The sequence below is a fragment of the Zootoca vivipara genome, chromosome 7 (genome assembly GCF_963506605.1).
Source record: "Zootoca vivipara chromosome 7, rZooViv1.1, whole genome shotgun sequence".
In the NCBI taxonomy this organism is placed as follows: Eukaryota; Metazoa; Chordata; class Lepidosauria; order Squamata; family Lacertidae; genus Zootoca; species Zootoca vivipara.
This window is the reverse complement of record NC_083282.1, coordinates 95,034,866-95,043,923: the sequence shown is the minus strand read 5'-3', so window position 1 is coordinate 95,043,923 and position 9,058 is coordinate 95,034,866. Positions and strand designations below refer to the sequence as shown.

The following is a 9,058-nucleotide window of genomic DNA, read 5'->3' as shown; positions in this document are numbered from 1 at the left end:
TTTTTGGAGCAGATCCCAGCAGAAACCCCCTCCAAGGCTGCACTGGCATCTCTTTTTGCTTCCCACTGACTAGCTCCTGCTTTTCAAATCCTGAGCTGCTCTCTCTGCCCCATTCCCTTTGCCATCCATGCCCTGTGCATGTTCCTGCCCCACCCCTTTTGTGGAATCTGGACATATTATCCATAACTGTGGCTCATAGGAATAATAGAATTGAAATATACTCGGAGTCGAGAGTGAATTTCATGCTCCTTATTCAGCTTGTAGTAGCAATAGAGGAAGAAGAGAAGAACCGCTCTTTCCCCCAAAAACGTCTGCTTATATACATTATTTACATCGTGGGCCTTGCATGATTGGCTACTTCAGGGCTGCTCCTGCAAGCCAATCAGGGTGCGGATTGACTTCTGCCAGCAGCCTGATTGGCTGCTCCTCCAGGTCAATCAGGTTGCTGATTCACTTCCACCTGGAGCTGGATTGGGTGGCTCCTGCGGACCCAGGCACGGTGCTAGGGCTTTTGCGCCCTAGGCTAAATCACCTTCTGGTGCCTCCCCCCGGCACATGCGTCATGACGCCACTGCGTCCCCTCCATAGGCGGGAGGGTGCTGAGCTCTCATTTCGGCTCGTGCGCCTCCCGCCTATGGAGCCGGGGACGCTGTGAGCTCTTCAGTGGCTGCGACAGGGAGCGAGCGGCGGCATCGGCAGCAACAGCGCCCATAGCTGAAGGCTTCAGCTACGGGTGCTGCCACCGCCACTGCCACCGCTCCCTTGTTGCTCCCGGCGCTGGCAGTAGTGCGGGCGGCCGGCAGGCAAGCTCGACAGCGCCCCCTCCATTTCGGCACCCTAGGCCAAGGCCTAGCTTGCCTAAATGGAGGCGCCGGCCCTGTGCGGACCAATCAGACTGCTGCATTCTGGATCCTATTGTTCTAGGATTCAGCTCAGTACATAACAAGAATATTGAATCATAGAATTGTAGAGTTGGAAGAGACCCAGAGGATCATCTAGTCCAACCCCCTGCAATGTAGGAATCACAGCTCAAGCATCCCTGACAGATGGATTGGCCATCCAAGCTCTGCTTAAAAACCTCCAAGGAAGGAGAGGCCACCACCTCCCGAGGGAGACCGTTCCACGGTTGAACATCTCCTACTGCCAGAAAGTTCTTCCTGATGTTTAATCAGAATCTCCTTTCTTGTAACTTGAAGCCATGGGTTCAAGTCCTACTCTCCAGAGTAGGAAAAGGCCCTCCCTTTCACAGCACTGGGGAGAAAAGACTCTAGTTTCCTTCTCAATGGTGGTCGTTGGGGAGCCTGAAATGCCTCTGACTGGGGGAAATGCTGTCTCCACTTCTGGGCACTACAGGTGTTTTGTTTTGTTTTTATCCTTGAAAACCACCCGGAAGGGCAGCATGCAAATTTAATCAACAATAAAGAATCATAAAAAGAAGGATATGGGGAAGTTGGAAGGTGTGCAGAGGAGGGCGACCAAGAGGACCTTGAAACCGAGCCTTATGAGGAACAGTGGATGGAGTTGGTGTGTCTAGCCTGGAGAACAGGAGACCGAGAGGTGACATGATAGCCATCTTCAAATATCTGACGAAGCAAGCTTGTTTTCTGTGAGACAACAGAGGAGAGTCTGATTCTGAGGGTAAGAGCTGTACAGTGGTGGAATCCCTCGGAAGGCGCTGGACTCTCCTGCAGTGGAGGGTTTTCAACAGAGGTTCCAACACTCCCGGCTCCCCTTGCCTGACCACTGACCTGTGTGTCCAGGCATCCTAGCCTGGCTTACCGTAGAGGGGAAGGAAGCTGGCTTGCACTTTCTGCTCACAGCTCCTCCCTGGCTGGCACGGATGCCCTTGCGCAAGAGAAAGGGGCTGGCAGACGGTTAGACGGGGCGTCTTTTCCACCGCCCCTCCCCTGCTTGGGATGGAGACATATCCAGGATGACTTGACTCAGTTCTGGGCACTCTCACTTCACACTACGATGTTCTCAGGAGGTGGCCTCACCCTTCTTCTGGGGCTGCTGGTTCTCTCAGCTGACCTGCCACCTACCATCTCACAAGGTAAGTCCCGTGAGCTGCTGCCAGGTGGGCGGTTGGGAAGAGAGGTCCCTCTGGCCTCCCGGTCCAAGGCTGAAAGACTACCAAACCCAGCTCCCTCCCATCCCTGTTTGGCTTGCTGCCTGGCCATTCCTTGCCTTCCCAGTGGGGCATGAATTTGAAATGTTAGGCTTCTCCAGTCCCCTCCAACTAGAGCTTCACTGGCTGGTTTATTTGGCCTACCAGTTGGCTTTTTAAGTCAGACTCGCAACTCTTGCTTTCCCTCACACACACATGGAACTAATCTATCCATCCACCACTCAAAATACAGTCATTTCTTCTTTTTAATAATAATAATAATAATAATAAGGAAACATCTAACCTCTAGAAATCACTATATCATTTAAAGATTTGTCTGATTTTCAAAAAGAGAGGAAGATACATTTGAAGGCTAGTTCCTTTTCTCTCTTTTTAATTACAGGTAGGTAGCCGTGTTGGTCTGGGTCGAAGTAAAATAAAAAAATTCCTTCAGTAGCACCTTAAAGACCAACTAAGTTTTTATTTTGGTATAAGCTTTTGTGTGCATGCACACGAAAGCTTATACCAAAAAAAAAACTTAGTTGGTCTTTAAGGTGCTACTGAAGGATTTTTTTTATTTCTCTTTTTAATGAAACGGTAATTTATTTGAACAGTTTGCAGAGAACACACATACATATATATCTCACACTGTCTCATCTAACTTTTTCTTGCATTGAACAAAGCAAAGCACTATGATTAAGAAAAAGCAAGTGGTTTGATTTTTTTAAAATTTAGGTCATATATGGTTTTAACAGAAATTATAATATCCGGTCAAAAACAATTCTGCTGCTATTTTATTTTATTTTTAAATGTATTTTTATTAAAGATTTCTTGGTTTACAAAAGTATGTGCAATGTCTTTTTGCAAGCGACATTTTCTACGGATCAGTTTCATTTGTTGAGACATTAGTGTTCCCTTCGGAAGGAAAGGGGGAAAGAGGTGGAGGGGGGAATGGTGGGCGGGGTGAGGTTGGGTGGCAATGTTTCTTTCACCTTTTGATGGCTAGTTTCTGTGGGGCAGGTGGCTGGCAGGGAGCATCTCCAGACTTCATGCCCTTCTTGGGAGCTTCCTGGCAGCCGATCGCCATTTGAAGCAGGAGGCTGGGCTAAGTGGACCCACCTGGATCTCATCCTGCAAGGCTGCTCTTGCCAGAACCTCTCCCATCCTTTCTTGCAGCTCCCAGCCAGACAGCCATGGATCATCAGGAAACCCCTGATGTTTTGCCAATCAAAGATAACTTATGAACCCCAGAGCAGCTGTGGCAGTGTCCCCCCCAATCCCCCAGGATCCTTTGCATCAAAGGTTCAGAGAAGGGCAACCAAAATGATGGAAGGGATGGAAGGATTCCCTTATGGGGAAAGGATCCAGCATTCAGGACTTACTAGTTTAGAGCAGGTATCCCCAAACTTTGGCCCTCCAGATGTTTTGGACTACAATTCCCATCATCCCTGACCACTGGTCCTGTTAGTTAGGGATCATGGGAGTTGTAGGCCAAAACATCTGGAGGGCTGCAGTTTGGGGGTGCCTGGTTTAGAGAAAAGGCAAAGAGGCAGCATGGTGGAAATTTACAAAATTATGCCCGGCATGGAGAATGAGGATAGAGAAAGGTTTTTCTCCCAAGAATCACAGAAGTGTAGAGTTGAAAGGGACTCCAGAAGTCATCGAGTTGAACCTCCTGCAATGCAGGAATCTCCACTAAAGCATCCGTGACAGACGGCCACCCAACCTCTGCTTAAAAACCCACGACTTGTGGACAGTTGGAAGATCCAGGACAGATAAAAGAAAGCCCTTCTTCACACAGTTAAACTATGGAACTCCCTCCCTCAGGAGGCAGGGATGGCCACTAACCGAGATGGGGCTGAGGGCTGTTTTGCTGGAACCCTGCTTGCGGGCTTCCCTTTGGGGCAGCTGGTTGGCTATGCCTTCCTTTCAATGTCTTGCTTCTCCCCCAGTGGCTCTCCTGGTCCCTACTGCACCCCACCTGTCTTTCTTTCCTTCCAGACCGACCTGGCTATTGCCAGCAACTCCCTGTTCCTGATACTGACCCCTCTGGTGGGGGTTCCTGCAAGGAGTGCAGTGCGGATGCCGGATGCCCAAAAGGCAAGAAGTGCTGTGGTTCGTCCTGCGGCAACACCTGCCAGACTCCTGAGATGAGTAAGAACGGCCTCACTTCCGGGTTCTGTGCTTCCTTCCTTTTGTGCCTGTTTCCTACGCACGTCTTTTTTCCCTTTCCCTTTTGGAAAAGCAGGGAGGGTCATTGCCATCTTGCGACCTGTCATTACGGTATCTCCTAGGAACGCTCATGTATACAGACTCCCTCCAGGCAAGACTATGGCCTGCAACTGGAAATGCCAGATTGTGTAAAGCCAAATGGTGAAAATGTCCCAGAAGACCTGCAAATGGAAGTCAAAATTGTCAGCATTTGATTAATTGCTCTTTGCAGCAGGGATGAGCTTGCATGTGTTGGTCTGCTTCGAAGCTTTGAAACACATTTTAACCTGTTTTAAATGTTCTGTTTTTAAATTGCTGTAAGCTACCTTGGGACGTGGGTGGCGCTGTGGGTTAAACCACTGAGCCTAGGGCTTGCTGATCAGAAGGTCGGCGGTTCGAATCCCCGCGACGGGGTGAGCTCCCGTTCCTCGGTCCCAGCTCCTGCCCACCTAGCAGTTCGAAAGCACGTCAAAGTGCAAGTAGATAAATAGGGACCGCTCTGGCGGGAAGGTAAACGGCGTTTCCGTGTGCTGCTCTGGTTCGCCAGAAGCGGCTTTGACATGCTGGCCACATGACCTGGAAGCTATACACCGGCTCCCTCGGCCAATAATGCGAGATGAGCGCGCAACCCCAGAGTCGGTCACGACTGGACCTAATGGTCAGGGGTCCCTTTACCTTTCCCTTACCCTGGGACCGTATGGGGAAGTGGCACCCCAGGCTTGTGCTGTGGGTGGGCAGCTGCCCAGAACGAAACTCTGCGGGGCAAGCGGTGTTGCTGTTTGTGTGCCACAAATATTCCCCTCCCCCAGCACTTCTCTGCCTCCTCTTCCTCTTCCTCCAGATCGCTGCAGACTTCCTCCTGTCACAGGTCCCTGCAAGGCTCTGTTTCGGAAATACTATTACAACTGGAGTAAGAAGAAGTGCGAGGAATTCATTTACGGGGGCTGCCATGGCAACCTGAACCGGTTCGACTCCCTGGAAATGTGTCTGAGGGTCTGTGGGGGTCAAGGTAAGCACGGCTCCAGTTCTGGGCTTTGCGGGGACCCTGGGGGAGAAAATCCCCTTGGGCGGGGGTTCAGTAAAGAGGCTCCGACTGGATTCCCAAGTATAAAATCCTAGAATAGTAGAGTGGGGAGGGACCCTTGAGAATCATCTGGTCCACCTGCAATGCAAGAATCACAACTGAAGCATCTTTGATAGATGGCCAACTGGGCATCCTGTTGCAGGGCAAATCAGCTGTCTCACTAGGGACTATTAACTACTCGTGAGTCGGGTTGAAGAAAGAGTCCAAAATGTATTTACTGCAGTAAATTGCTTCAGCGTGGTCACTTCCACAAAGGCTGAATGTGTGTGTGTTGCCCCCTGAACCGTTTATAGGGTTTACAGACAAAGAATTCATATAAAATCCAATCAGAGCGCTGCAGACATTTGCAGAGGGCAGCTGGCAGAACACTCACTGGATACAACTTTCTGGATGTCCAGCCTGCAACTTGACGTATGTCCAGCCCTTCTAGGGTCCCTCGTTTCTAAAGTTTTGAAGCCTACATGGATACTGGGACAAACCTACATACCAAAAAAAGGAGAATTGCAGTCTGAGATTTTGGTTCACCTAGATAGCAAGCCTACCTAAGGGGAGTTGCCCTTGGTAAGCTGGCATGGCCAAACTCCCATAATTTTACTCTTCAGAAGTCCACACCCCCAAAGCCTTACCTTTGGTATTTCCATCAACCAAGCAGAAACTGGGGTGTGTGTCTTTTATGAACAAAAGGAAACTATTATGAACCAAAGATTTCAACAGAACCCCAATATCTCATTCAGTTGGAGCTTTTTATAGGTTTCTCACTCAAAGCATGTTTGGGGGGCCCTTGCCCCCCTCCAACCTCTGCTTAAAAACTTCCAAGGGAGGAGAAGGGCGAGTCCCACCACCAAGGGGACACAGCACACATGCCCTCCGCCGTCCAGGGTTCGAACCCCCACGCAACCAGGAAGCTCCCTGGGTGGCCTGTGGGGCCAGTCACTACCTCTCAGCACAGCCTACCTTGCAAGGTTGTTGTGTGGATTAAATGAGGGGGAGAACCACATGGGCCACCTTGAGCTACTTCTAAGAAAATAATTCTGCATTGCAGGGGGGTTAGACTAGATGATCCTTGGGGTCCCTTCCAGCTCCATGATTCAATGTTTCTGTGAAATGTGATGACCAAATAACCCAACAACTAAACCTCCAGTGACCTGGAAACTGCAATTAATCCAGAATGCAGTAGCCAGACTGGTGACTGGGAGTGAAACACCAGTCCTGAAAGACCTGCATTGGCTCCCAGTACGTTTCCGAGCACAATTCAAAGTGTTGGTGCTGACCTTTGAAGCCCTAAACGGCCTTGGCCCAGTATTCCTGAAGGACCGTCTCCACCTCCATCATTCAGCCCAGACACTGAGGTCCAGCACCGAGGGCTTTCTGGCGGTTCCCTCCCTGCGAGAAGTGAGGTTACAGGGAACCAGGCAGAGGGCCTTCTCGGTGGTGGCTGCCATCAGATGTCAAGGAAATAAACAACTATCTGACTTTTAGAAGACACCTGAAGGCAGACCTGTTTGGGGAAGTTTTTATGTTTGATGTTTTATTGCTTTCTTCTTCTTCCTGCCCAGAGTGGCTTGGGAAACCCAGCCAGATGGGTGGGGCATAAATAAATTATTATTATTATTATTATTATTATTATTATTATTATTATTATTACCCCAAGGGATCTTGCTTCTCCATTAGTCTCCGCTTTTGATCCAGCCCAGAGCAAGCCTGTCTCTCTCCGCCTTCCTCTTCCAGCCTGCTCTTGGCTCCACTCACACACTTTACCAATCTCCTACCTACAATCCCACACCGCTAGGTGGCTTCCTACTGCAGGGAAGGTGGGCTCTGCCTAGGAGATGAAAAGAAAGATCCGTGGAAATCTCAAGGAGCTGCCTCTCCTGATCTGCTTGTCTTCCTGTTTCAGGTGCGCCCTAGAGCAATGGAGGGAGCAGGTGAGGGTCTGCCCTGTGGAGAAGAAGATGGAGCAGCACCCACAGAGCCCTCCTGCTGGGCTCCTTCCTCCCTCCTTCTTGACCCCCATTCTCCCACCCCTCTGTGGCCCCTGGGAGCCTGGGGGGGGGCTGACAGGCTCCTGGAGCATGCTGGGTAATACAAAACAATAAATTTATTCAATTGACTGGCTGGCTCACTGTCTCCTGTGAGGGGCTCCCCCCCCATGCTATTCTGTTCTTCTCCCACACCCTGGACCCTTCTTGGCCATCAGCTGTGTGAAGAAAGGATGCGATCCCAAATACCTTTACTAGGGAGTGGCTCCCATTGTACCCAGTGGGGCTTACTTTGGAGTAAACATGCTCAGCCCTGCCTTCTTGCCTGCCTCCTATGCTGAGGGGTGTGAGCTGAGGGGCTGGTTTTGGTGCCCAGCCTGGGATAGAAAGATGGGAGGCACAGTTGGTTAGTCTGGGCGGGGGGGGGGGGAGGAAATGCAACCCTCCCAACCTCCCCCAAATTTCTTATTATTCTGTAAAATGTATATACTGCTTGATTGTTAACAAACTTCAAAGCGGGTGTTTTTTTTGGGGGGGGGGAAGGTAACAAAAATGAGAATAAACTAAAATGAGATTAAAACTCACATTGTGTTTAAACTCACGTCAAGATTAAAACTCACATCTGGGTGGGCTGGTCTAAACAAAAATGCTTTTAGCAGGCGCTGAAAGGAAGACCTTGAATGCAGGTAGGCGCCGCCATGCTAAAAGGTATTATGTGGCAGGTGGAACTGTGCCGGTTCTGCAGATGGAAGCGATTGAGTGGGCACCTCTTGGGTACGGCAGCCTTGCAGATAAACTAGCCCCCCAGGTACCCGCTCCAGAGGCCACTCTCACTCTGCCATGGCTCCACTCCTTCCTCGAGGGCCTCCCCCTGGCTGGGGTTAGTCTGAGGATGCCCCTTGCTTGCCCAGATAGAGGCGGAGAGGGGGGGTGAACAGAGGAACCACTTTTGCGTGGCCGGAAAGCGACCCACGGTACAAAGGTGCAGTGGCTCTGCCCACCTTTGGCCACTGACCTCGCCTGGCAATGGCATGTGTCTCCAGGAATATTGCCCAAGATTGCATTGAGCGGAAATAAATTCCCTGCGGTGGGCCAAACCCAAACCCCGCAGAATCACTGTGAGCGCTCTGTGATCCCCCCAGATTCCCAGGCTGAATGGCTAAAGCACCTCCTTCCACACAGAGCCTCTTGGGAGCTGAGAGCAGCAGAGGAGGCCCTCTAGGTAGGTCCTCTGCCCTCAGAGGCTGAGGGTGGTGGCCACAGGAGAGAGGACCTTCTCAGTGGTGGCCCCTCCTTCCCCACAGAGGGGCACCTGCCTCTGCCCCTGAGGTCCCTGTCTTTGGCTGCACCGAGCCCAAAACTCACCCCTGCTAGGGTGCTCTGCCATGCACCCTGCAGCTTCTGGAAATTTCAGTGGTCATATTATCCTGCCTACACAAAGGGGGGGGGGGGAGAAGCCTCTTTTGCATCAAGATGAGACGGGTAGGAGTCTGGCAGGACATTTTGCCTTCACTTCTCTCTCTCTCGACACATCCTGATCTTGTTTTGATCTTTGGATCAAAAATACATGCAGGTTTCCAGCTCTAGGCCACCCACAAGCCGAACTGCTCTTCTGAGAAAGGCTTTGACGCTGCAGGAGTTTAAGATTTCCAGCATGGCTGGGGAAAACCTCGATGT

At 50.7% G+C, this 9,058-nt stretch overlaps 1 protein-coding gene across 1 annotated transcript; it reads left to right on the top strand.

Moving 5' to 3' along the window:
- Positions 1-1,927: 1,927 nt before the first annotated feature.
- Positions 1,928-7,782, top strand: LOC118078057 (kunitz-type serine protease inhibitor 28-like). Its single transcript, XM_035101783.2, has 4 exons — positions 1,928-2,053; positions 4,109-4,261; positions 5,160-5,327; positions 7,300-7,782. The coding sequence occupies exons 1-4, from the start codon at positions 1,975-1,977 to the stop codon at positions 7,308-7,310; spliced, it is 411 nt and encodes a 136-aa protein (XP_034957674.1). The 5' UTR covers positions 1,928-1,974; the 3' UTR covers positions 7,311-7,782.
- The last annotated feature ends 1,276 nt before the right edge of the window (positions 7,783-9,058 follow it).

Coding starts and splice junctions, on each gene's coding strand:
- LOC118078057 (XM_035101783.2), top strand. CDS start 1,975: ATGTTCTCAGGAGGTGGCCTCACCCTTCTTCTGGGGCTGCTGGTTCTC. Junction 2,054..4,108: donor GCCACCTACCATCTCACAAG/GTAAGTCCCGTG, acceptor CTTTCCTTCCAG/ACCGACCTGGCTATTGCCAG. Junction 4,262..5,159: donor CTGCCAGACTCCTGAGATGA/GTAAGAACGGCC, acceptor CTCTTCCTCCAG/ATCGCTGCAGACTTCCTCCT.